The 27,347-nt window shown below is 38.8% G+C and overlaps 1 protein-coding gene across 11 annotated transcripts in view; it reads left to right on the forward strand.

Annotated features, from left to right (window-relative positions):
• Positions 1-27,347, forward strand: part of HUWE1 (HECT, UBA and WWE domain containing E3 ubiquitin protein ligase 1) — a 143,320-nt gene that overhangs the window by 48,687 nt on the left and 67,286 nt on the right. For 8 of the 11 annotated variants that reach the window (XM_030851006.2, XM_060293066.1, XM_060293062.1 and 5 more), the window contains 18 exons: positions 805-882; positions 1,762-1,809; positions 1,890-1,958; positions 2,417-2,516; positions 3,783-3,904; positions 4,200-4,350; positions 4,490-4,617; positions 5,178-5,318; positions 5,531-5,636; positions 6,894-7,019; positions 7,541-7,642; positions 8,101-8,181; positions 17,636-17,742; positions 18,283-18,460; positions 19,312-19,403; positions 20,028-20,239; positions 25,884-25,941; positions 26,956-27,132. In XM_030851006.2, the coding sequence (XP_030706866.1) occupies positions 805-882; positions 1,762-1,809; positions 1,890-1,958; positions 2,417-2,516; positions 3,783-3,904; positions 4,200-4,350; positions 4,490-4,617; positions 5,178-5,318; positions 5,531-5,636; positions 6,894-7,019; positions 7,541-7,642; positions 8,101-8,181; positions 17,636-17,742; positions 18,283-18,460; positions 19,312-19,403; positions 20,028-20,239; positions 25,884-25,941; positions 26,956-27,132 (2,076 nt within the window). The remainder of the gene's footprint in view (positions 1-804; positions 883-1,761; positions 1,810-1,889; positions 1,959-2,416; positions 2,517-3,782; positions 3,905-4,199; positions 4,351-4,489; positions 4,618-5,177; positions 5,319-5,530; positions 5,637-6,893; positions 7,020-7,540; positions 7,643-8,100; positions 8,182-17,635; positions 17,743-18,282; positions 18,461-19,311; positions 19,404-20,027; positions 20,240-25,883; positions 25,942-26,955; positions 27,133-27,347) is intronic. The other 3 variants (XM_060293064.1, XM_060293068.1, XM_070044758.1) reach the window with 1 other exon arrangement.

Below are 27,347 nucleotides of genomic sequence, written 5' to 3' on the forward strand. Positions count from 1 at the left end.
TTTTATTTATTGATATTTGGCATGTCATAGGACTTTGAAAACTTTGTGTACTTTGAAAGGAAGTAATACATATACATGTTAAAAAATTCTAAGAGTAGAAAGGGGTATACAGTAATTCTCCATCCCCAGAGGCAACCACTGCTACCGGTTTCTTTCAAAGATACGCTTTAATGGACATGCTCTTGCAGTCTTACTTTGTTTTTCATGTTGCTTTTCTAGAGTTAAATAGGATTTGTTGTCAGGGTCTGGTTTATATTGACTTGGTATCTACCTGTGCAGAAAAGCAGTTGGATATCATGAGAAATGATGTAGGATGGTATGGAAAGGAGTATTTAAAGAATTATGAAGGTAGGCCCATGAGGCATAGTTTGAATAAAATATTTCAAAAGGTGATTATATTCACTGAGATTTCCATAAGAGTGTTCTTTTCCATTCTCGAACTGGTACCTAGACCCTTGTATTTGTCCTTCATCCTTGGATTCTTATTAATTATTCGGGGCAGACTTGCCTCTCTTTTTCCTCTTGAGAATAGCTGCAGTCAAAATTGATCTCTTGAAAGAAAGAACAACTGATAACTTGAGTTATCAAGTAAGGAATATGAAAGCTTTTAGAGCTCTGGGCTCCACCCTCCTGATTCTGTGTTGTTACAAGACATCTGAGCTCTGCTAAAACAAGGAGTGAAGGCACTGTAGCTGCTGACGACACTGCTCATTCTGCTGTCACACTGGGTTGGACAAGTGGCTAAGTCCGAGGGAAGATTTAAGAGAAGATGGTATCTCATTCTTTCATGTGCTTTATACACAGAAATACCCACCCAGTGCAACTACACTACACTTTGAATTCTATGCAGACCCTGGGGCCGAGGTCAAAATCGAGAGAAGGGTGAGTCTCATTCACACTTGTTCTAATAAAGTCAGTAATCCGTAGCTGGGGTCAACTTTTCTAGGACTCCTCAGTAAAAAGAGGGAATGATGTTGAGCTACGTTGCTGCCCTTCCAAGCTAAATATATCCAGCAGCTTCTCAGGAATAAGTGTTCATTGTTTGCCCAGCTCTGATAGGTTTGAATCTTACTTACGTTGGAACTGCCAAAAGACAGGACTCTGTTTATGTGGCACTGTTAGGACTGGTGTATTTTTCTCAGTCTCAGTTGAGAATTCCACTGTTTGGTATAATAGTCTAGGTAGTGATCGGCTGAACTTTCTCTACTTAAGCCAGCCTGCAAGAAGTCTATGTATTGCTTACAAGGTCCTGCTTCAATTATCTGGACATTGCATATTCTTTGAGGAGATAGCAAAATTCACTTTGGTTTAGAAGTGGCCTAGTGAACAAGATCTTTTTTTTTCCTTTCTACTTAAAATATATAATAATGATAAATAATCTTTCTAGATTATTGGTGCCTTGAGAACAGCTCTAATGCATATTTAGAAAGAAACCATTTACATGGATTCACTCTACTGTGAATACAGAGGCTGTAGGTATTAAGTCAATACAGGTTAAAAAGGGATAAGGAAGAACATGAAATGTATCTGGCTATGTGCATTATATATTTAATCTACTGGTTTCAAAGAAGCTTTGCTGAAAATATATAAAATGAACATTTGGGGGGATTCTAAAGAATATTTTGATTTTTGAGAGCATTCAGTTGAGGCTTCAACCTAGGGGTGACATCTTGTTTTTCAGATAGCTCTTGCAGTCCTATGGCAGGGGGAAGCTAAGGTATACAGTGACTCCTAACAACTCTCCTATCTTTTTAATTTCAGACATCTAGTAACACACTACATTATATTCACATAGAGCAACTTGACAAGGTAAGAGGAATCTTTGACTATGGGTTAGTTCTTAACATTTGGTTCACTTTTTGTTCCTAACAGTTTTTTTTCTAATGTAGATTTCAGAAAGCCCTTCTGAAATCATGGAATCTCTTACCAAAATGTACAGCATTCCTAAGGATAAGCAGGTATGATATGTCTTAAAAATATCTAAAGGGTGTGGTTGTTATCCATATAGATCAGTGATATGTGCTGGGGCTGGGATATAGCATAGCAGAAAGAATGGAGTCAGACAGTGGGCAAATTAGCCTCCGTGGGCCTTAGTTTCCTCATCTTTTATGAGGCCAACACTTAAACTGACTTCCTAGGTTCTGGTGAGACTTTGAGGAAAACAGAAGCAGCCTTATTCACCATGAATATCTAATAAGTGGTGGTAGCTCAACACTTTGGATACCAAAGAAGAAAATCTTTAGTTGTGTTATTTTTTTCTGCTCATTGTAATGGTGATCAAATATTTGATTTGATTAATAACAATCAGAACTCTTGCCAAATGTCAAGTAGCCCCATGAGTAAGATTTAGCCCTTCCTCAGAAAGTATAGTCACCTTTTCCATTGGTTTCCTAATTTAGGTCTTATGTCTCTACAGATGCTGTTATTTACACACATACGGCTGGCCCATGGCTTTTCTAATCACAGGAAGCGATTGCAAGCTGTTCAGGCCAGGCTGCATGCAATATCTATATTAGGTAAGAGAATAACACCCTATAATTAACAGGCCCTGGTTAGGCAGTTTAGACTTGATTTCCTTTGAACTTCATCTGTCTTTGTTGCTATGGGGCTTATTGTATTTACCTAGGTGGCAAGTTAAATTGTAAAATTGCCAGCATTCCTAGTGTTCACTATATTCATCATCCTTGGGCTCCTTAATGTTGGATCAGAAAGAGGATATGATTGACATATATCACATAGGTTTAGTCTTTATTTGGGTGGGGCGGTTTTTGTTTTGTTTTTCTTAATGAATGTTCAGATAGTCGTCTTCCTCTGGGCCCTATTTTTCCTCTTGCCATTTCATCTTCCTCTTCTTTGGGAGTATAATTTTGAAATTCATTAAATAGTACTGTGCATTTTACTTTTAACTGTAGGGTGGTACAGTGGAAAGCACACTGGTTTTGAAATCAGTCCTGGGCTTTCGCCCTGACTGCAGTTTATTAGGCACCTGTTTATCCTTTTGGCCTCAGTTTCCTCATTTAATAAGTATTTTATAAGCTGATCTGAGGATTAAATGAAAACCTGTAAAGTACCTAGCACAGGCCAGGCACATAGGTATAAAATGGTAGCTCCTGTTAATATTACCATCCTTCATTATGTAATTACTTGTTTTTCTACTCTTTAAAACTATGAGTTCCTTGAAATGAAATTCCTACTATTCTATTTGTATTCATACCTAGCATAACATACCTAGCATAACTTCTGGTATGTTAGTGGGTACCCAGGAAATGTTTGTTGAAAACTGAATGTGCTCAAATCCCATTAGTTTGCACTTCAGGAGACTGTGTTCAGTATTACCTTTGTGTGGGATTTATTGGAAGTAGATTACATGCATTCTCTCAAATTTTACTACAGTGTCATACAAGTTTCTGATTTAGTCTGCAATAGTCCATAAATTCTGTTCTTTACAGTTTGTATAAGTGTTTCCAGTGTAAAACAAACACATGAAGAGACTAAAATGGAAGTCCTGGGTGTAATAGAGTTATCAAGTAGTGATGTTATAAAATATTAATTCTTCATTCTCTTTTGATTCCTGAAAATCTTTGCCCAAGACAATATCATTAATAGGAGAATCTGTCAGTTTGGTGGGTATTTAGAGCTTATCACTGTGTTTGATCCAGTCCTCTAGAATTCAGTGATTCTGCCCTCCATTGCTGGTGGGAAGGGAGTCCTTCCCCAGAACCAGTAGGTGCCAAAAGGTTTGTCATTGGGCAGTGGCTTGACCACTGCCTTCTTGCCTAAAGTGTTTATTTCTCCTTTTGCAGTGTATTCCAATGCCTTGCAGGAGTCCGCAAACAGTATCTTGTATAATGGGTTGATAGAAGAGTTGGTAGATGTCCTTCAGATAACAGATAAGCAGCTTATGGTAAGTATTTATTAATATTTTCCTGTGTATATCAGGCTCATATGTATTTATCTGATTTTTGGTTTTTCCCAGAGGTTAAAATGAACCCCAAGAGGGAAGCTTAGCCCTTTCCTCTTTGGATATTTCGCTGCAAATTTAACAAACGCAGGATTTTCAATGTTATTCTCAACAGACCTCCATCTACTCCAAGCAATTACCAGTAGAATAACTTAAATTTTAGAGTGGGTATTAGCAACTTGGTTCAGTCATCTACTTCTTATTTAACACATCCCATGTTTACTTTCTGTTTTCAAAGGAGATTAAAGCTGCTTCTTTACGAACATTAACATCAATTGTCCACCTGGAGAGAACTCCCAAGCTCAGCAGTATTATTGACTGTACTGGAACTGCCTCCTACCATGGATTTTTGCCTGTACTTGTGCGGAACTGTATCCAGGCCATGATTGGTAAAGTTTTGGTGGTTATTGTCCTAGCCACCAAGAGGAACCCTACCCTTTGCTTTGTCTGCCTTTGTTTAGCATCCTGCCAACTTAACACCAAATTCTGAGCTTGTTCTTTCTCTCTCTCTCTCCACTTCCCTTGTAGATCCTTCCATGGATCCATACCCTCACCAGTTTGCCACTGCTCTCTTCTCTTTTTTATATCATCTGGCCAGCTACGATGCTGGTGGCGAAGCCTTGGTCTCCTGTGGAATGATGGAAGCCTTATTGAAGGTGCTCTACTTGTTTTAAAAAATACATTTGTGGGGAAATCAACTAAGAGGGTACAGAGTTGTGAATGGTTTGCAGTGAGAACAGTTAGCATAAGAAAGCTTAACCCAGAAAATGTTATACTTAATTTCTCAAGTTTGGCCTTCTAGTTATCTTCATTAACAACTTTTAAGAGCAGCTATTTCCATTATTTAGAATTGCTCATAGTCCAGCATGATGTGATAGGAGGCCCTGGGTACTAATTAAGATATTGCCACATCTTATCGTGACCTTAGGCATGATAGGCTTTGCCATGTGCCTGGGCACTGGGCACCAGCTCTTTTCTCCCTGAATATTTTATTTAATCCTGAAAGGTAATTTATGTCCCTATCACCTCAGGAGGTTGAGTCTCAGAAGTGATAGAGCTATCATTTGGCAAGCACCAAAAATCAAACATATATTTTTTTCCTTCTATACCATGCTGCTTCTCTGAAACCTTAGACTGCATGTTTCCAGAAGAGCACATTATTTACAGCTTTGTGTCTTTTCATTTGATTGGTTTTACCTTTTTCTCTCCCTCATAGGTCATAAAGTTTCTTGGTGATGAACAGGACCAGATAACATTTGTCACCAGAGCTGTCAGAGTGGTTGACCTCATCACCAATCTGGACATGGCAGCTTTTCAATCCCATAGTGGACTTTCTATCTTCATTTATAGACTTGAGGTATACAAGGAGCACTTCGGAGCACTTTGCATATACTTGTATGTAGTGAGAGCTGAGCCTAGGAACTATCCTTATAACCCTAAAGAGCCATTTTATCCCTCTTGTTTTTAGAAACCAGTTCTGTAATCTGCCTGTGCTATTCTTTTGTTATAAATATTTTTAATCTCTGTTATTTATGTAGGATTATCTTACTGTTTTCCCCTTGATCGTAGCATGAAGTGGATTTGTGCCGAAAAGAATGTCCTTTTGTGATCAAGCCAAAGATCCAGAGACCCAGTACTACACAAGAAGGAGAAGAAATGGAAACTGATATGGATGGTAATTAACAGTTACTATAAGCATTGGTTCATTATCTTCTTTTTCCCAATAAAGTGTGAGCTCCGTGAGATCAGGTTACTGTTTTGTTCACTGCTGTAATCTCCAGTAGTGCCTGATACGTATATCATAAGTGTTTAAATATGTGTTAGGGAAAGATAAGGAGAATGTAGACACTAAAATGGGACCCTGTGAAACTACCTGGCCATTTTGAGAAGGAAAGGGAGAGGTGAAAAAGTTGTTGGGTAGGGAACAAATTTTAAATCATAAAATCTGAAAGATAGAAGACAAGGTATTCTTAATCTTGGGGTGCATCAGGTAAGTCCATTTTTAAAACTTCCCCCAGTTCGTAGCTCTTAATAGTACCAAAAATAAAAAACTTCCACAAAACAGCTTTCTTAGAATTTAATCTTATCTTGACGCAGGATGTCATTACATATATCTGTTATCATGCTAATAATAAAGGTATTAGAATTTTTATAATGCTTTCATTCTTTACACTAAATATACCTAAGTTTTCATTCCTTTTTTTCCCGAACACAATTAACTATGTGCATTGCTGCCCCTAGAAGCCCCTTTACCCAATTTCTATCTCTAGTCTACAGTGGGTGACTTGGCATTTGAGGTAATGGGTGTGGTCATGTGGTCCTGAGTGCTGATTAAAATGTGACATCTCCTAAATGTGGTGGTGTAGAAGACAATTTAAAGACTCACTGTTCACTATAAATCAGTGGTTGTCAAACTTTAGTAAGCATAAGAATAAATTAAAGTGCTTGCTAAAATAAAGATTTAGTGCAATGCTTGATTTAGTAAGTAAGACCAGGAAATCTACATTTTTAAAAACTAATCTTGGTGATTGTGATATACTCGTAGAGAAAATTGTATATTCACTGAAAAGCAGGTTAGAAAACCATGAGTTTGTGTTTCCTGTGTATAAGTAGGCACATGTATGTATGTTTGTGTATGTATAAAAAAGATTAGAAGAAAAATCCACAGTTGGTTGAATCCGCAGATGTGGAACCTCGGATATGTAGGGCTGACTATAAAGTTATATGCAGATTTTTGACTATATAGAGGGTTGGGGCCCCAACGTTTGTGTTGTTCAAAGGTCAACTGTATTTTCATTTTGGGTTTCAATATTCTAATCCTTCTCCATTTTGATATCATTCATCTCACCTTACGGAAAAAAATTGTTCTCAAATAACCTTCTCTTTGGTGGTGCCTTTTATTCTAATTTCTTTATCATAACTTTTACTTTAGTTGCAGATGTGACTATGGAAAGTAGTCCCGGCTCATCCATCCCTATGGAGCACCGGCTGGATGTTGAATTAAGGGCATCAAGTTCCAGCAGCACTAGCATCTCCTCTGGCCCTGGCCCTCGTCCTGGTATGTAGACGTGGAGAGACACAGCTGATAACAGTGATTGAATTACTAAACTAGTGAAGCAAGGTGCTTTGGGGGAGCTTAAGCAGTACATTTGGAGGTTTGCTTCTTATATCTGTGACTGTTACTTTGCCATTCTGGTATTCATTTTCTCGTATTAACATTTATTTCATAGCATTTTATAATTTTCCAACTATTCATACTTTGATTATTTTATCAAAACATCCATGTTTGAGGGCAGATAATATTCAAAATAGTAACTGAGGATCAGAGTTAATCTTTTTACTTTGTAATTTTTCTTTTTTACTTTAGACTTTTAATTTTAGTATAGGTTTTGTGTAGTCCTTGGTGATTTATTTTTTCCAGTTTTAAAGCTTAGGTAAATGTTCTTCCCAACATCCAGAGATTTCACTTCGCATGTCTGCTAGTGTTGCTATAGTGCATGTGGATCTAAAAATTTGTTTTATGTACCTGCTCATTGTACATAATGGTGAACCAGTATAATCCTCTTTCTCCCTTGCCAGGAGTCCAGTGTATTCCACAACGAGCCGCACTTCTGAAATCCATGTTGAATTTCCTCAAGAAGGCCATTCAAGACCCTGCTTTCTCAGATGGCATACGACATGGTATTTGATTCTAGATACTTTCTGGAGGGGTGTTTGATTCTCTCAAAAATTGGTCCTTTTCATACTTTTTAGGAAAAGGCCATGCCATTTTGAATAGCTTTTAGTCCTTTAGTGTCACTTTTCCTAGACCTAAGGATTGTTCGTTCAACTATTTAATAATGATTCACCTATTTTTTTTCCTTTTCCAGCTTTTGAATCTGTGTTCACTTCCAGCCTGCTACCCCACTCTGTCTCTCAGTGTCTGTATTCTTTTATTCTTTGACCTACTGTTAAAAGGTTATTGCATGGACAAGGAATAAATAATAGAATATTAGGAGGAGACAAGTGGAGGCCATTAAATTGGAATCAACATAGACTTTGCCACCGTGTGGTATATGTAATATATTGATCCATCATCCCCACCCATCAAACTACTACTGGTCTCATCATATTCTTCTTGATGTTTGCTTTTCTCTTAGTGATGGATGGTTCTCTGCCTACCTCCCTGAAACACATCATCAGCAATGCAGAATATTATGGCCCATCACTTTTTCTCCTAGGTAAGTGGAGTTGAATTTGTTCATACCAAGCTGGAATAACCTAGCAGTGTTCTCTGTATGTTTTATATCCTTGTAGAATTTTACTATCCACATTTGTCCACTGTGTGATTATGTATCTTTCTAGTTGGTGATGAAATAGAGAAAGGTCAGAGTCCAGTTTCAAATAAATATCCATTTGCAGTGTATTGTGTCGGGCAAATGTGATAACTACTACACTACAGAACTCTTTTTTGCAGTGTATTGTGAATCATTTGTAATCAGTAGTATTATTGTACACTTGGATTTTTGTGCTACACTTACATTGCAGGTGTGATAGGAAACATGTCTTTATTCAATGGTTAGTCCCTAACCTTGGTCTAAAAAGCCCAATCAGAATGGTTTCCATTCTCAGAATTAAATGTCAGACCTGTAAGCTATAGTATAGAAAATTGTTTCTTACTGTAGAAAATTGTTTTGGAACCTGTGGGTACTTTGTAGTTACTTATAGAAAATGTCCTTGCATTTTGACATCACCACTACTTTGAGTATTGCTGTTGTTAAAACCTCATATTTATTAACTGGCATTTATTGAGTGCCATACATATTCAGGACAATACACGAGATGTATATGCTTCTAGAATTCTCCTTAAAACTGCAAAGGAATTTAGTGGGAGGTGTAGAAATAGAGAAAGCCTCCTTGTACCAGTAGCACACATATTTTAATACTTTGGGGTGTCTAGAGGGGGAAGTTTTGGCTACTACAGACTCAGATGCTTAACTGCCTTGCCGAAGCAATTTAGGAGTTTTTTTGTTTATTAACTTTGTATCCTGTGACTCTACTAAATGCTTTTTATTTTATTTTATTTTATTTTTTGTTCCTGAACTCAGAGGGGAAAGCATTCAATCAGTATTTCACCATTAAGTTTGAGGTTAGCCAAAAAAAAAAGTTTGAGGCTAGCAGAAGATTTTGTGTTGACTGTTTTGTTCCTCTTGATCAGGTTGAGGAAATGTTCCCTTGTGTTACAGCAACTCCATTTTGACATGGAGAGGCTCCCTCCCAAGGTTAGTTTCAGGTGGAAAAACTCCTGACAGTAGTCCTTTGGTATGATCAAAAAGGATTTGTTAACACAGTTGGAGAAGTCCCAGGTCAAGGGACAGGGAAGGATGGCTCTCTTTGGGAGAAAGCCCCAGAACAGAGAAAAGCAAGTGCACAGGCCTTTATTTATAAAGGGGAAGTTTAAAAGGCAGCAAGAGGATACATGTTCTTGTGGGTTGGGGTGGGGAGCAGGTGAGCCCTCTCAAGATGATGAAGGAAGCAGTAAATGAGACTTAGAGCATAAAAGCAAACGTCAGTGTAGGTCAGAATTCCTTCTTTAAAGTCTTGATTCATCCCTGGCGTTTGAATTAGCATAACAACCTCCCAGGTTCCCTGTAAATAAACTTGTACTTGAAAGGGACCAGATTTGCAAAGCCAGCCCAAAGTAATTAGTCCGGCAATTATTTTAGCTCCATAAATAATAGTGTAGAGCCTTTCACCCCAGGCAGAAGGAGATGGCCAGGAAAAGAAATTAATGGGGGTTTGAGAATCTCTTGGAGTATTTTAGTAATATAATTGGCTGTTTTGGTTTGTTATTTTATTTGTTGAACTATTCTGGATATCTTTCCTATATTATTAACCCACATGCAACAGGAGGTCCCCTTCAAGGCACAAGCTCCACTTCGAAATACCAGTAGGTAGTTTAATGTAATGTATTATCAATTGTCATAGCAAATAGATTGCTTTGTCCCTCATTAAGGGCTTCTAAGACCTGAGTTGTTTGGTTTATGTGGTCGGCCAGGAGTTATGCCATTATCTGGGTAGCCTCTATGAGATGAATCTGTTACAGAATTAAAAAGACCTAAACACCTTGTGTCTATTACACCAAAGCTGGTGATGAGGCCAAATATAATAGGTAAAAAGATGTCTCAGTGCTCCCTTTTGTAGCCAGTTGATGTTGCAGCCTAGGGGGAGGGCATGAAGGGGAAGTCAGTGAGGAAGCACCTGGTGAGGTTGTGGTGTCCTGCTGCAACAATTCCATGCTAAAACCCACCAAATAAAGATTCTGACTCCTTTCATATCCTACCTCTGGCTCTTCTACCCCACTTTTATACCCAGTTGTGTCCCCTTTAACTTCCTCAACTGCCTTTTCTTCTCTCTCACCTCCTGTCTTAGCCTTGCCACATTTTAATCTGTTCAAGTCTGCATATGCTCTGTTCCTAGCCTAGCTGACACTAGTACCAACATGGTTATTGTGGACTCCTTAACTGGAGAGGGTGACAGGTAGTCAGTATGAATATTGAAGACCTCCAGAGCAGCAAGAGTTATTTGTATAAGTGGTTGCGTCTCCTGGGGCACCTGGTAACATTGCTGGAGGTTTAGTGCTCAAGTGACATTCTCTGTTACTATTACAAAAAATGTCCATCAAGTTGAGGAAGAAGGAAATGTGGGGTCGTCATAGGGGAATAATAGAGAGTGAAGTATGAGACTGTCCGATGAGGGGAAATCAGCTCATGGGGCCATGGAGTTGTGATGAGTATAGCAGCAGATATGGGACCAGTTAACATTTGAGGGTGTCAGCATCGAGTCTGGGACTATCAATTATGCTGAAATCATTATCTAGGATGCTGGGTTGATGGGAGTCCTGGCCTAGCCCCAAAACTTTGATGGAAAGTTTTATACATTGGAGAAGTACTTAGAGAAGTGACTGAATATCAGTATTCCTTTGTCCCCAGGAGTTATAATGTAATTTCTTACAGGAAAACTGTGGACTGATTGAATACCCCAAACAAGTGAAGTCACAGCATAGACAAGAAAGGGCCCAAGGAGTTTGGCATTGAGCTGGAGTGGTAGAATCCCAGACCCAGGCCAGCCAAATGAGGCATTGCCAGGCCAACCAGAGTCTGGCATAATGTTATGCTAGAATGTTGCATAATATTTTCAACCCTGTGGTCTCCGGGCCTTGGCATGCTAGAGGTGCCTATATATTATAGGGGCCACGGGCATTGTTATCCCAGATTATGTAGTGGTTTCTCAGTCAGTATCTCCGTAATAGCATGGATTCAGAGCTAGCATCCTATTTAAGAGTGTTGGTACTGGGAACTAATTTAAGATCTTCCTTTCCTCTTTGGAAGAACCATAAAGTTGTAGACGTGGGGCCAGCCAGGCACCAAGACCTCCATTTCCTGCAAAGAGGGATCTCCAGTTAGTGAACCTTTAAAACTATTGGGTTAGCCAAAAAGTTACTTCAGTTTTTAAGTAAAAATAAAAGACATATTTTTCATTTTCACCAAGAACTTTATTGAACAACGTATTCACCCTTTTGTTCTACTACCTTCTGCCATTTTTCAGGCAACTTCATAATTCCATCTTCCCAAACATTTTATCTTTTTGAACAAAGAACTGTTCCAGGTGCCTTTTACGGTCTTCCAGAGAACTGAAATTTTTCTATTAACAGAATTTTGTAAAGACCAAAATAAATCCGAAGGTGCAGTATCTGGTGAATACGGCGGATGAATCAGAACCAGCCAAGCTGTAACAATTTTTGCCTGATCATCAAAGAAACATGCAGTCTTGCATTATCCTGATGGAAGATTATGCATTTTCTGTTGACTAATTCCGGATGCTTTTCGTCGAGTGCTGCTTTCAGTTGGTGTAATTAAAAGCAGTACTTGTTGGAATCAATCGTTTGGTTTTCCGGAAGGAGCTCATAATAGAAGACTCCCTTCCAATCCCACGATATACACAACATCACCTTCTTTGGATGAAGACTGGTCTTTGGTGTGGTTGGTGGTGGTTCATTTCGCTTACCCCACGATCTCTTCCGTTCCACATTATTGTAAAATGTCTACTTTCATTGCCCGTCACAATTTGTTTAAAAACAGAACATTTTTGTTAGTTTAAGTAGAGAATCGCATGCAGAAATACAGTCAAGAATTGTTTTTTTGCTTAACTTATGTGGAACCCAAACATCAAAGCGATTCACATAACCAAGCTGGTGCAAGTGAATGTCAGTGCTTGATTTGGATATTTTGAGTGTGTTGGCTATCTCCCGTGTGGTATAACATTGATTGTTCTCAATTAATGTCTCGATTTGATCTCTTATCAACTTCAACTGGTCTACCCGACCATGGAACATTCTTCAGCGAGAAATCTCCAGCATGAAACTTTGCAAACCACTTTTGACACGTTCATCAGTCACGGCACCTTCTCCGTAAACTGCACAAATCTTTTTTTGCATTTCAGTTGCGTTTTTATCTTTCTTGAAATAATAAAGCATAATATGCCGAAAACATTGCTTTTTTTCCCTCCCATCTTCAATATTAAAATGGCTACACAAAAATTCACCAATTTTGATAAGGTTTTTTTTTAATGCATGCTGATAGGACAGCTGTCACAATACAGTCTAACAAAATTGTTTCGAATTAAGTTAAAGACAGCTAAGCTACTAGAGCCATCTTAACGGAAGAAAAACTGAACGAACTTTTTTGCCAACCCAATGTATTGGGCAAGGTCTTTGGCAGAGACCTTTCTCGTGGCATACAGAATAGTCTGTTTGGGAGTGTGAGGGCCCTCAATTTCCAGTGAATCCCAGTCTATTATCCACTCTCTGTGTAAGTGCCAGTCTATATATTGCACCAGGATCAAAAAGGGAAGGGGTCTTTAAGTGAGGGGGGATTTTCTTTGGGATCATAGATTCATATATGGGGAATGTCCCCTTTTGTGGCCAGAAAAGGGAATGGAGAGGTCCTCATTGCGTTTAATTAGGATGCCCTATGAATTAAAAGGTTAAGAGTTCAGAATAAAGTGGGCAAAAGAGAGACCCATTTAGGAGACCATTGTCCATTTTGTAAATTTAAGAGAGCATCCTTGAGTAGGCCATTATGTTTCTCTGTTAGCCTGCTGTCTGCCAACAGTAAGACAGATTGGAAGCTCAAGTGATGCCTTGTTTTTACAGCCCATGTCCAGACTGAATGAGCAGTAAAATATGTACCCTCATCAGAGTCAGTGTTACCAGGAAGCCCAAAGGGAACTAACATTTTGTGAGGCCTATAATAATACTATTGTTAGCAGTAGCATGACAGGAAGGATAAACCAAGATCAGGCCTGTCTTAACAATCAATCTTTGTTGAGGGCATAGCAATTTGCGCCAGCATATTGAGGCAGTGGCTTAACAAAATGAATTTGCCAGTCAGAGAAGGGGTGTTCATTCCTTGGTATGGATTTCCATTGGCCATAATGGCAATGACAGGACAGGACACAAAGATCACAATGAGAGGCCATAGTTTGGGCTAAGGCCAGTGTCATGGGGATGCCATGGTGTTTAGCCCATATTTAAGGGTCTGGGGACTGCGGTGACTGGACATCTCATGGACCCACTGAACCAAGGACAGGTAGTAATATCTGAGCTTATTTAAAAAGTGTGAGCAAGTTAGTCAGCTGTGGCATTAAAATGAACTTCTTCTTTGGTGGCCTTAGCATGAGTTGAGACACGAAACTTCAATTGTAATATGCAAAGTATGAGCAGTAATATATCCCCAATGTGGAAGGCCCCATAGGGCATGATCCTGAATGGGATAATTACTTTGAGCCCATTGACCAGAAATAAACAGTGAGGCCATTAGCTACCACCCAGGAATCTATAAACATGGAAAATGGACATAACCATTATTGAAGTGTGTTCTCCAGTGCCAAAATGACTACAGTCAGCTCTCAAGTTGAGTTGACTCTTAAGTCCCATCCTTTATCAAGAGTGACGCAGTCAAGGGGTGGAAAGCAGCAACTCTCCAGCAGGCTCTATCACGTGTGATTGCCATCCATAATATAAATGAAATCCCTTTTTTACTGGATTTTCTACTCAACAAAGGTATGTCCCTGTGCTTTTATGTCCTATTCCAAGTACCCTAAACAGTCTTGAAAACCAAGGTCACTTGGTTAGGTAAATTATCTGCAGGACAAAAGCCTGAGGCTCTAAATTCTTGGTGCTTTTTTCATATTCTGAATCTTAATTTTCTTACTCCTCTTTTTTGTAATTGCTATCCTTATATTGTTTTATCGACATCTAAACTTTTAAAATCCTCTGCCAAAATGGACAAAATAAGACCATTAGCTTGCCTTAACGTCACTTCTTTTTCAGCATTCTCTTTGTTTTCTTTTTAGTAACCCTTGGCTTTCCCTCTCTTCAATGCATTTTTTAATTTTGTTAGAGTACCTCTTTGGGTAATCTTTAGGGTGTTATACTTCCTTTAAGAAGTTTGTGGACGTTTCTCCACTGTCTTATGTTACATATTGTAAATAACCATGTTGTTAAACTGGTTCTTGTTCCTTTGTAGGTAACTTCATTTTCTCTTTACCCTTGAAGTTCACAAACTTTACCAAGATGTATTCATTTATTTTATAAATTTACTTATTTTTTTGTTTTTTGTGGTTTTTTTGGCGGGGGGGGCGGTGGTTGGCTGTGTTGGGTCTTCATTGCTGTGTTCAGGCTTTCTCTAGTTGCAGCGAGCGGGAGCTTCTCTTCGTTGTGGTACGCAGGCTTCAGTAGCTGTGGCACACGGGCTTAGTTGCTCCGCGGCATGTGGGGTCTTCCCAGGCCAGGGATGCAACCCGTGTCCCCTGCATTGGCAGGCGGATTCTAAACCACTGCACCACCAGGGAAGTCCCTACCCAAGGACTCTTAACATTGCTGATGGTATTTTTAAATTGCTGAAAGGGCTTTTTAGAAGACATTTTGTCCATTTTTTGTCCATTATTAACCACTGCGCCAATAGGGAAGCCCTACCAGGATGTATTTAGTTCTATTTCTTTTCATTGTTCCCTCATAGCACTTGGTTAGGCTCTTTTAAAAATCTAAATATTTTTTCCTGCTTCAGGGAAATTCCTTTGGTTCCTTTTAACTTACATGTTCTCTCCTGGAAACCCTATGGTTTAGCTAATTAGACTACCATATTGATCTCATGTCACTTACTTTCTGAGAGAATTTCTTTATAATCTTTCAAGATGCCTATTGCATTGTCAAATCTTTAATTCCTTACAGATGTTTTTGATCGCCAACTATTACCTTATTTTTCAGAGACCCTTTGTCTTAGATTATTGCTGTTTTATGGGTTTTGTGGTTTCTAGAATTTTTTTTTTTTTTTTTTTTTTTTTGCGGTACGCGGGCCTCTCACTGCTGCGGCCTCTCCCGTTGCGGAGCACAGGTTCCGGACTCGCAGGCTCAGTGGCCATGGCTAACGGGCCCAGCCGCTCCGCGGCATGTGGGATCCTCCCAGACCGGGGCACGAACCCGCGTCCCCTGCATTGGCAGGCGGACTCTCAACCACTGCGCCACCAGGGAAGCCCTAGAATTTGATTTTAATCATAAATTTTTTAAGAGTTGTTTCTTTTAGGAGTTAGTTGCTTGGTTCCATCTGGAACTAATTGGTTTTAGTGTGTTCATTCGAATTCTTAATCATCTATTAATTTTAAAAGAGGGCTTAAACTGTCCCCGTTGCACAGTAGCATTATGACATAGCATTATATTAAATAGTTAGACCTCCTTAAAATAACAGACTTGATGTCTTAGTAACCTCTAATAGAACACTAATTTTAGTTTATGAATACTCAATTTTAATAGCTCCTTAGAATTTAGACATTTGTACGAATGGAAGTCTATTGAAGGGTCTATCATACACCAATAGAAACCCAAAAAAAAGGACTTAAATTTTCCATAAGTTTATAGCTCATCAGAAATACCAAAGGCCATTGACAACTGTTGGTCCCAGTAATTGTCATATATCTGCCATTTCAATAGCATTTGATGAGAGGTGCTCTGTTGACCATCATGAACTGAAAATCCTCTGGTTTCTTTTAGATCTCAGGCATCAGCAATTATGAGTTTGTTTTATACATGGTTTATGGATATTGTATGTGCATGTGCCTTCCTTGTCAGGTTTTAAAATGAAACTTTTAAAAATCTCATTAAATGAGTTAGGAAGCCTTGTTTTAATTGCTCCTAGAAGGTTTAATAACACTCACATCTAAAATTGTTGGCTTGGTTCCTTTCTGTTACTTGGCAGTATTTTTTAAAAATTCTTGTAATGGTCTAGTCTGCTTTGCTATCATTTCTTGATAGTCGATTTTTATGACATTTTCTTACAAAAGCATTGCACTTCATTGTTAACACGCAGTTTGTAAAATTTTATTTGTTCTGAATCCAGTTAAATCTCTTTTTTTCATTGCTAATATATATTGCTCTCTTTATTAGATTTCCCTTAAGTTTGTAAGCTTTTTCAGTCTTTTCAGAGGGCTGGTTATTGGTTTTAATTATTTGTGCATTTTGCTTGCAATTTCACTAAATTCTACTTTCTTCTGTTTTTTCTAGTTTCTCTTTTGTTTACTTTTTAATGAATGCATTAATGCTGTACTGTCTTCTCTTGCATAGAGTTTTTTCCATATTCTTTTTGCCATATTTGCATTAATGGTAGTCTTAAGGCACGTTTCTATATACTGTCAAAAATTGGTCAGATTAATACGCAAGGACTCTTTTTTTTCCGCGGCATGTGGGATCTTCCCGGACCAGGGATCGAACCCGTGTCCCCTGCATTGGCAGGCGGATTCTAAACCACTGCACCACCAGGGAAGTCCCTACCCAAGGATTCTTAACATTGCTGATGGTATTTTTAAATTGCTGAAAGGGCTTTTTAGAAGACATTTTGTCCATTTTCATCAGTAAGTTTACATTCACTTTAACCCAGCAAACACACACTGCCATCTTACATTTTTTCCTGCTTAAGCAGACAAAAAAGGGTATATTTTTAGGTTTATCAATTCTCACCATTATGGACTGGTTTATATGCATGGTGGTACATGTATTTAGTAGAACAGTATGCAGCCATTCAAATTGAATGAGTTGTAGTGACGTGGGAAAGATAAAGGAGATTATATGGTGCATATTACAATTGAAAAAACAAGTTAACCTCATTCTTATCAAAATATGCTCATAAAAATCTTGAAATTTTCAGGTTTTATTTATATATTTTTTCTTAAATTTTATATATTTAAGGTGTACAACATAATCTGATATACATAGTGAAATGATTTCTACAGTCAAGCATTATCTCCTCACATAGTTTCCCTTTTTTGTGTGATGAGAGCACCTGAAATCTACTCTCTTAGCATATTTTCACTACTCATTACAATATTACTAACTATAACTGTCATGCCTATACATTGCCCCATAAAAATCTTGAAGAGTAGTCACTAAATTCCTAATGGTGATCAATCTCTGATGGGCAATATTAGTACTTTTACTAAGCTCATGCACGCGATTAAATTGTTGTACATTGAGCTCTGGGTTTGTTTTTTTTTGTTATTTTGTTTTGTTTGAGCCTTTGAAGTTTTGCTTTTAATACCTGTGAAGAATCTCTCAGTTTCTTATATCTTTCATCCTTTTTTTAGCTACTGAAGTGGTGACTGTGTTTGTATTTCAAGAACCATCATTGCTCTCCTCACTCCAGGACAATGGATTGACAGATGTCATGCTGCATGCACTGCTGATCAAAGACGTGAGACCTTTCTGCTGATCTGTAAAGAATGTTCCATGCATACCCCTTTCCATAAAATATACAGACATATACACACACACACTTGAAAAGCAGTCTTATGGCATGAAAATCCTATCTTTTGTTTTCTACGTGTAGTATTGAAATTATTGGAGGGTGTGGGGAAGGGATAGTTAGGGAGTGTGGGATTGACATGTACACACTGCTGTATTTAAAATGGATAACCAATAAGGGCCTACTGTATAACACAGGGAACGCTGCTCAATATTCTGTAACAACCTAAATGGGAAAAGAATTTGAAAAAGAATAGATACATGTATATGTATAACTGAATCACTTTGCTGTACACCTGCAAACTATCACAACACTGTTAATCAACTATACTCCAATGTAAAATTAAAAGTTTTTAAAAAAGAAAGAAACCTTTGGACCTGGTCATCAAGATCCGTTTGATCTCTCTGTGTAGTACCCCTGGCCAAAGTTTCCTAACTTTGTACCTGGACTCTTTCAGATGTCTTCAAGCTCACTTTATTTTCTCTCTAGGTTCCTGCTACCCGTGAAGTCCTTGGCTCCCTCCCAAATGTATTCAGTGCACTCTGCTTGAATGCCCGAGGTCTTCAGTCATTTGTACAGTGTCAGCCTTTTGAACGTCTCTTCAAAGTTCTTCTGTCTCCAGATTACCTCCCAGCCATGCGGAGGAGGAGGAGTTCCGATCCTCTAGGTAAGTAAGGATTTGCCTTTAAATAAATAATTGGTTGGCTGTTGTGCCAAGAGTTAGGTGATTATCAAGCCACCAGTTGGCAAGGAAACCCTTCCTTGACCTCACTTCATCATGTGTCTGGCTAGGTGTGCTAAGCTTAATGGGAATTATCACCATATAGTCTATTGCAGGGAGAAAAGAATACTTCATCCTTAACCTCTGCTTATAATATTTCCATGCTTCTCAACAGTTCACTGTTAAATGTACTGTTACAATGCTGGTGAGAAATAGGTATTAGAAAACCAGCAGTAGATTTTCAGGTCCACCATCTAGTCTTCAGCAACAGGAGATCCTGGTAATCTTCTGTTCTAATATCCAAGTCCCTAAGATAGTCACAAATTAATAGTGTATTAACAGTGTATTTGAGACCAGATCATTGAGGTGTAGCAAGAAGGAGGGGTTCCAGAAAGAATCCAGTTTTCAAAAATGTGCTTTGTCACCACTGTAGCATTTTAGCCACTACCATTCTTTACCGGGGCAGTCAGGGTTAATGGTTTATGGTTCTTTCGTTTCTCGTTCTCTCTTCACCCTACAATACTAGTTCAGACCTTGACAGTAGAGATTACTACGGTAGAATGTAGCATACATGGTTACTTTAAAATGTGTTTACTAGACTGATAAATTTCTTTCCTCCTCCCCAGTGATTTGGTTGCAGAGGTTGGTGTGAATTCATTTGAGAAAGCATGGCATTAGAAAATCACAACAACCAGTTCAGTTTCTTCTTTCCTCCTTATATTGGCACCAAAAAAAAAAAAAATAGCCCAAGCTCTATTTTCTTCAGTCTTTCTAACAATTCCATTTTTGACTTTAAGGGGATACTGCCTCCAACCTCGGGAGTGCTGTTGATGAGCTCATGAGACATCAGCCAACCCTCAAAACAGATGCAACGACTGCGATCATCAAGGTGGGAAGTGATACGGCTGTGACCATGGGCATGAGAGAGCAGTGAAGTGGGAGTTTTTAGGAAAAGGCAAGACCTACTGGAGGTCATTTGGATTCTTAGACTGTGCCTATAAGAGGATTATTCTGCCTCATTTTCTCCAAGTCCTTGGGTTGGTCCTTTACCCCACCCCCCAAAAAAGTCACTTAAGTATTGCTTTCTTATACAGGATATTAAGAAGTTGCCAAGGCTTAGCTTCTGTTTGTAAAAGCATATTACCCTTTCTAATCTTCGTTGCTTGGTTTTTGTTTTGGGGTTTTTTTTTTTCCACATTTACTAGCCCTGCCGGTTGCCTCTTAGGATTGTTGAAACTGGTAAATGAGTTACTGGTGGTTGGTGAATTAGAACATGGGGTCACATCAATCAGTCAGTCACTTAACAGCCGTGTGACCCTGAAGAAGTTATTTAACTTCACAGAACTTCAGTTTCCTTGTTTGTAAAATGAAATTAATGACTATATTCCAGGAATAGTGTATATAAAGTGTTTTGGCACTTCTGTATATAGCACATAGAAAGTGCTCCAAAAATGTTAGTCATCTCCCCATTCCTTAATTACTAATAAGTAATCTTGTTTCCTTTGCCTTTCAGTTACTTGAAGAAATCTGTAACCTTGGAAGAGACCCTAAATACATCTGTCAGAAGCCATCAATCCAGAAGGCAGATGGCACTGCTACTGCTCCTCCCCCAAGATCTAATCATGCTGCAGAAGAGGCCTCTAGTGAGGATGAGGAGGAAGAGGAAGTACAGGCCATGCAGAGCTTTAATTCTACCCAGCAGAATGAAACTGAGCCTAATCAGCAGTAAGTGTTCACAAGACAGGTTCTCTAGCCTTGTGATCTTGAGCATGTTGTTTTCATCTGTAAAAATGAGGGAGTTGGATTAGATCCAGTTATAAGGTTCTTCCGGCCCTAAATGTCTGTAATTTATCTTTCTTTGACCCTTGTGTGTCGTTTGTGCTTTGGTGTTTGTTTTGGTTGCTTTAGCAAGCTTTCTTTTTTAAACGCTGTTCATGAAATTCAATCAGAATTCAGTATATCAAATTAAAAGGCCTTCTTCAGAGGATTTCCCTTTGTTGATTTGGTATTCCATGTCATTGACTGCTTGATTGTTTTCCATAAGTGAGCATACATTAAACACATTGCACTTTTGAAGCCTATCTCCTAAGAAGTTCTTAAGAGTTACAGGGATTTGTTGTTGGTTGGTCTCTGTTTTTGTTTATTTCATCCGTTCATTCCAGATACATCAGAAGGCTTTGGAATGTACTATATGATTGTAACTAGGCACAGTAGATTTTCCTTCTATTTATTTGAGGTTTGTTCTACATGAAAATTGATTACCTGGATGGTGAGATGGGGATGGGGGGGTGAGCTTAAAGACTGCTGGTAGACCTGGTTCTTCGAGCTTACAGTGTTCGCATGCAAGGGATGAAAAGCAACTGCTGTAGCTGTAACTCTTAATCACCTTCATGCTCGAAATGGGCATGATCCCTCTGGACAGTCATGCATTCTTTAATAAGTGCTCTTTTGGTGTATATATAGAAGTAGTTCTGAGAAAAGCATGAGCATTTTATTTAGGTGTGGCTTTGAATGGGTTTGAGCTCATCTCAAAGGGTGGCTTGGGACTTAAGAGAAGATTATGGTGGAGTAGACAGCAGGAGCGAAGGTCTAGAATCCAAAACAGGTATGCCCTCTTGGAACTCTAGAAAGTAATGAGCCTGTTGGTGTGAATTTTTTGGAGGGGAGGCATTACGTTTTAAGTATGTTGCTTTCTTGGGCAGATATATTTTCATTGTCTGAGAAGGCAACCCTGCCTTCATCTAGCACCATCTTCTGTTTTGATTAAAATGTTGTCTTTCTGAGAGGAGGTGTTTTAGAGTGCTGGTAGTAACATAGTGAGTTCAATTTGTATAAAACTGTCAAGCTGTTCACTTAAGTTTGTGCACCTTTTGCTTGTATGTTGTGTGTCAATAAAATGTTTACACGCGCACACACAAAAAATGTTCTCTTTCTGGAAAAGGAGGGTACCCTAAAAGAAAGCAGGACTTTATTTGCAAAGGAGTCGGAATCTTAGTGCTTTTTTGCCACATCCTTGATTGTCAGCCGTCCTGCTGGTATAGGATTCCTGTTCCTGGCTACAAACTAGGGATGGATTTCTTGAATGTTAGTAATGGTGGTGGTTTTGAGTCAAGCTGTGTACATTCATCTGCATATAACTTTTCTACCTGGATTTCTTAATACCTTTTGTCTAACATGCCCAGATTTTAAGCTGCCTTGGTAAATTGACATTTTCTCAAGCCCTCATAATGTCTTCACTCTGCATGCTTTTCTTGGAATATCATGAGTCACTGTATATTCCATTCATATTTATCCCCCATCCCCAAATTATCTATCTCCTTCTTTTCCATCTACCAAATTCCTACAAGTCCAGCTCAAATGTCTTATTCTTGTTTTTTTTTTTAAGTTTATTTATTTATTATTTTTGGGTGTGTTGGGTCTTCGTTTCTGTGCGAGGGCTTTCTCTAGTTGCAGCAAGCGGGGGCCACTCTTCATCGCGGTGCACAGGCCTCTCACTGTCGCAGCCTCTCTTGTTGCGGGGCACAGGCTCCAGATGCGCAGGCTCAGTAGTTGTGGCCCACGGGCCTAGTTGCCCCGCGGCATGTGGGATCTTCCCAGACCAGGGCTCGAACCCATGTCCCCTGTATTGGCAGGCAGATTCTCAACCACTGCGCCACCAGGGAAGCCCAAATGTCTTATTCTTAAAAGAACTTTTTTTAACCTCTAAATAGGAAGTTGATCTTTTGTGTTCTCCCAACAGTTTTGTTAAAAATCATTTATATATTCTAATGGTTTCCCCCATTAATCTATATAGTTCTCCAAGGCAGGAACAATGTCTCATTCAACAGTGTATCCCGATCACTTTGTTTATAGTAGGTAATCAGTTAATAACTGTTTATTTATTGAGTTGATAAAATGAATCAAGAGTATTAGATTAAGGAGTCCCTGAGTCTTAAATGCCAAGAGATCTGGGCCTAATGAAACATGAACAAGAATGAAGAAATAGTTAAAATCTAGACCCACAACATTAATACTGTATCGTAGTATTAGTCATATGTAGCTTCTAAGCTGCAAAGGACTCTAATAGTTGCTGTTCCATGGTATTGATGTTCTTCTGCATGGTCTGGGTGTTCATCAGCACCTCATTCACATAACATATCTAAGAATCTCACAAATATTGACACATGTACTTTTCCACTTCTGCCACCTTCACAAGCTTCAATTGGGTCATTACGTGGATTATTAGGGCTGGAAGGGAACACAAAAGACTATCTAAACTCAACCTGCATTTTGAAAGCCACTACCTATTATAGGTAAAATTCTTTTATCTCCTTATCCCAGGTAGTTGTTATGGTGGGAGTTGCTATGTACTTTCTGCCAATATGGGAACGTGGCTTTGAAAAATTTGCAGTGTGTGCCACCCCTCTCCCCAAAAGTCTTGTTTGTATCCTTCCCCCACCCAACGCAAAATTCTTCAATGGGACTCCCGAACAAATTCTGGTCTCCCATGCCCACATCTGTTTTCCAATGCCTTAAATACACGCATGAGTAATTTTTTCCATTAATTTTAATTGAGGTATAATTCCTATACAGTAAATGGTACAGATTTTAAGTTTCCTATTTCCCTACCCTAAAATGGGGCAGCTACCTATCTTATTTCTGTCATTCATAGAATAAGTTTGCCTGTTCTGGAACATCGTATAAATAGAATAAACGGAGTCTTATATGTATATCATATCTAATGTATGTACTTTCTTGTTTCTGGCTTTTGTTGCGTAGCGTATTTTTGAGATTCATCCATGTTGTGTCTATCAGTATGTTGTTTTTGTTGCTGAATAGTATTCCACTGTATGAATATACTACAGCATTTATCCACTCACCTGTTGACGAAGTTTTGAGTTTGTTTTTTTTTCCAGACTAAGACAGTGTTCTTCTCCCTTGGTTTTGTCCCCAAAATCAGCAGCTAGCATTGAGTAAAATGATTGATTGTATTTGATCTTGAGACACGTGGTTTTGTGCTACAAATCTGCAATAAGGAAACTTAGGCATTACAGTCTACCCCAAATACATGGAGTTCTGTTGTACATTCAAAGGCATTCACCACAAGTAGTTCTAAATACTTGGCTTTTGGCCTCTTTCTTCTGCCTTCTGAATTGTTTGAGCTCAGCAAAACTGATATTGCTGGGGGTGAATATACTTGCCAGTAAGTAACCAAGGTTTTCAGTTGGGGCACCATGGTTTATTTTTGTGATTGATTCCATTTATTTTGCCTAACTTAACCACCTACCCTGAACAACTTGAAAGAAATGGGTTATATATATCCATGTGGTCTTTGGAACTTGAATAGCAACTGTCTGGGCTTTAAAGGCATCAAATGCAGAGAAGCAGTTGTTCCCTGAATTGTGGCCCACTGGGAGGGCTCTTTTGCCAAAGGCAGCTGTGTCTCCTCAGGAGTGGTAAGAGAGACCTGATTTTCCTCCCCCCACTCCACCCCACCCCCGAAAAACCCCAAAACATGAGATCTGTTGTCCTGTACCCGTGTACTATGACACTCAATTGGAATCCTTCTCCTCCACATCTGATTAAGGGCTCCAACATCATAAATACCCATGTAAAAGTGACTAGAGTTAAAATTAAGTTTGGGAATGTGTGTCTGTTTTGGAGAAGGCGGCGAGGCGGCAGTTTTTAATTTGACAGTTAAGATAAATTTGTTTCATTCTTCATGGAAATGCAGTCTTTCATTGTTTCAAAGATGCTATGGGTCAAAGTTTCATATCAGGTTAGGATTAGAATGACTTTTCTTAAAACCAGTGGTAGGGGGATTTCTACTGAAGAAAGTTGATCATTTTTACTATTCCTATATGATGCCCTGAGCCTAGAAGCCAAAAAGATGAGGGTGGGGAGAAAAGTGGTTACTGAACAAGTTCATTCCTGGAGTTTAAGAACCACTGTTGGTTTGTTTTCTCTCTTGTTCCCTCCAACTTCCATCTAGCAAATGAAGAAAGTACATTTCATGATGGTGCTTTGAGTCTTTACCATTATATTTGGCTTCTGCAAAGGGGCAGGTATCTCCCTGGGCTTAGAGCCATACCTGTACTTCTTAGCTGTAGAGATGGATCTCTTGAGTTCTTCCCAAGGAAGTGCAGTCAAGCTGGGGCGGATAATTGGTGTAAGTAGCAGGGAATGTGGCAGTGGTTCTGCGGAGGAAGTTTACAGTCAGGGAAGGGTTTGCAATCTTCCCATGGAATCATTTCACTCCTGGCTTATGTATAGGTCCTCCCTTTGTACAAAGTTCTTCCCCAGATTCTTCATTGAGCATGTTCACAACATCCTACCCAAGCCCTAGCTCGAGATATTTTATCTCTAAAGCCATTCGTCATGCCTCTCCACTCTCTTTGCCTATTGCCTAGTCTCTGTTTTGCTGCCACATATCCCCATGCCTGGCAAATCTTTGTTCACATTTTATCTTGCTCAGAGACGAAATTATTTTTTGCCAATTTTTCTGCCTTCTCCCCCTACCTCTCCCTTCTTCTATCTCTGCCCTTTTCTCCCAAATTTCTCCCAAGGGCCTATATCTAAAATGTTCTTATTCAACTCAAGTTTTGTCCTTTTCTAGGGTTTATCTTTTAGGTAGATTTTGTTTCATTTCAATATACTTTGTGGGGTTTTTCCCTCTGTTTATTTCTTACAAAAGCCAAGGTGTAGCCATTGGTCTAAAGGCTGCATTTTCTGCAGCTATGGCATTATTGCAGCCTTCTTATCTTCAATGCATCATTGAAGCATCTGAAGCAGAAGGACCTGATCACAATTTTGGGGTAGTTCAGGAAAAGGTTGTTAGAGAAGGAGACCTTGGGTGTTGCCTTCATCTTTGACCAACTTTGACTTTTCTGAATGGTTTACCAATCTAAGCATGGAATCTTGACCAAAATTAAATTCCATTTCCTGCTCTCTATAACATTAAATCTGATGCAAGAACACGGTAAGATGTTTATGTATTTGTTTCTTTGCCTAGCTCCTTTCTTCAAGCAAATATTTAAATAGTCTCTTAATTGAACATGCTTATTTTTAGTATTTTCATACTGATGAATTCCTCCTATAATAGTTTGCCTAAAATAGAATAATTTCTTTTGAGATATGTATAAGTGCTGAGTTTGTGAAAGCTTGGTTTTTCCTTTTGTGCTCTCAACCTACTCAGGCTAGGAAAGCTACCTTCAGAATTGATTTCAGCTCTTTTCTTTTTCCTTCTTTTTTTTTTTCTGTGCTATATACTAAAGGCTATAAGTCTAACTGAGAGAAAGGACTAGAATTTCACGGTTTCCTTTTCTTCGCTTTGTTCTCTTGCATTGGTATTGTGAATTTCTGTGAAACTCACTCTTTTCTCCCTTAACAGGGTTGTTGGTACAGAGGAACGTATTCCTATTCCCCTCATGGATTACATCCTTAATGTGGTAAGATTAATGGTAGGGCAATCTGAGTAAAGGTGTGTGCTCTTCTGGAAAATGTGTGGGGTTACCAAATAGTCTGATGACTTGTGTTTATTTTCACTGGGGCCCTTCAAGTGCAGAGAGCAGCGGGGAAAGATGTATAAACCTTGTTCTGTGTGATTTGCCAAAAATTAGCTAACAGTTCCTTTTTTAATATTCCCAATTTTCTGTTCATTCCCCTTTGGAATCCAAACAGGAGGAGAATGGGCTTTGTTAGACCAGTCCAGTATTATGTTCTTTGAGTGCATCCCAGCATATTTTTTTCCCGTTACTTGCCATTTTTTCCCATTAACTTCTCTTTTACCAATAATAATAATAATAATAATAATAATAATGTGGTGTTTTCTTTTAACTTCTGTGTGTCTCACAGGAAAAAAGGAAGAGTTTGAATTTTCCCAGAGTTATTTACCTATAAGGGGAAGCCCATTTAGCATTTGTTCTAGCCCAGTAAGCACTTCCAGACTTCCAGAGATGGTTTCTCTTTTGCCTGTGTGTTTGTTTCCCGTATTTTACTTTCTTACCCTTACAAAATGCTCTGTTTAGTCTGAATCACTTCCAGAGTTCTAGGTTTCATTTGCATTATGAGCACATTTGAAGAAAAGTATCCGTGATGTTTGCTTCTAGGGGAGAGGCAACACATTATCTTTAAGAATCACTAAATGAGCAAATTAAGAAATTAGACCTGATTCTGCCACTAATTCATGGTGTGGCCCTGAGCAAGTCATTTAACCTCTCTGTGCTTCTCAGATTATGTGACTTTAGGTGTGGCTGAAAAGATACATTGGGAAGAAGTTGTAATTCCTTATTTTCTGGATGTTTAGGGGTCATTTCATATACCTATTACTGCTTACCTGAGGTTTTGATATTCTAGAAAATACTGATTTCATGACTATAAGGTTACCCCTGTCCTAATTCCAAGCTGGCATTTTAGTTCCAAGTGTCAGGCTCTAACTTTTTTTTTTAATTTTTATTACCTAGATGAAATTTGTGGAATCTATTCTGAGCAACAATACAACTGATGACCACTGCCAGGAATTTGTGAATCAGAAAGGACTCTTGCCTTTGGTTACCATTTTGGGTCTTCCCAATCTGCCCATTGACTTTCCCACATCTGCAGCCTGTCAGGCTGTTGCAGGTGTCTGCAAATCCATATTGGTAAGAAGCATCTGGCCGAATATTTTCATTTCTTTTAGAAATCAATTTTGCAATACTTCTGTATACGTGTTTTTACTGTGGTCTCCCCTTCAACTAAAACATAATGAAGAAATTGGCGGTTATGTACTGTAAGTGGATTTTGTGACTAATAATAGTGTGCTACGTTATTTCTCATTGAAAAGTCAAAGTGTTTGTTCTTTGTTCCTGAGTTTGGT

Source organism: Globicephala melas, chromosome X (genome assembly GCF_963455315.2).
Source record: "Globicephala melas chromosome X, mGloMel1.2, whole genome shotgun sequence".
NCBI lineage: Eukaryota > Metazoa > Chordata > Mammalia > Artiodactyla > Delphinidae > Globicephala > Globicephala melas.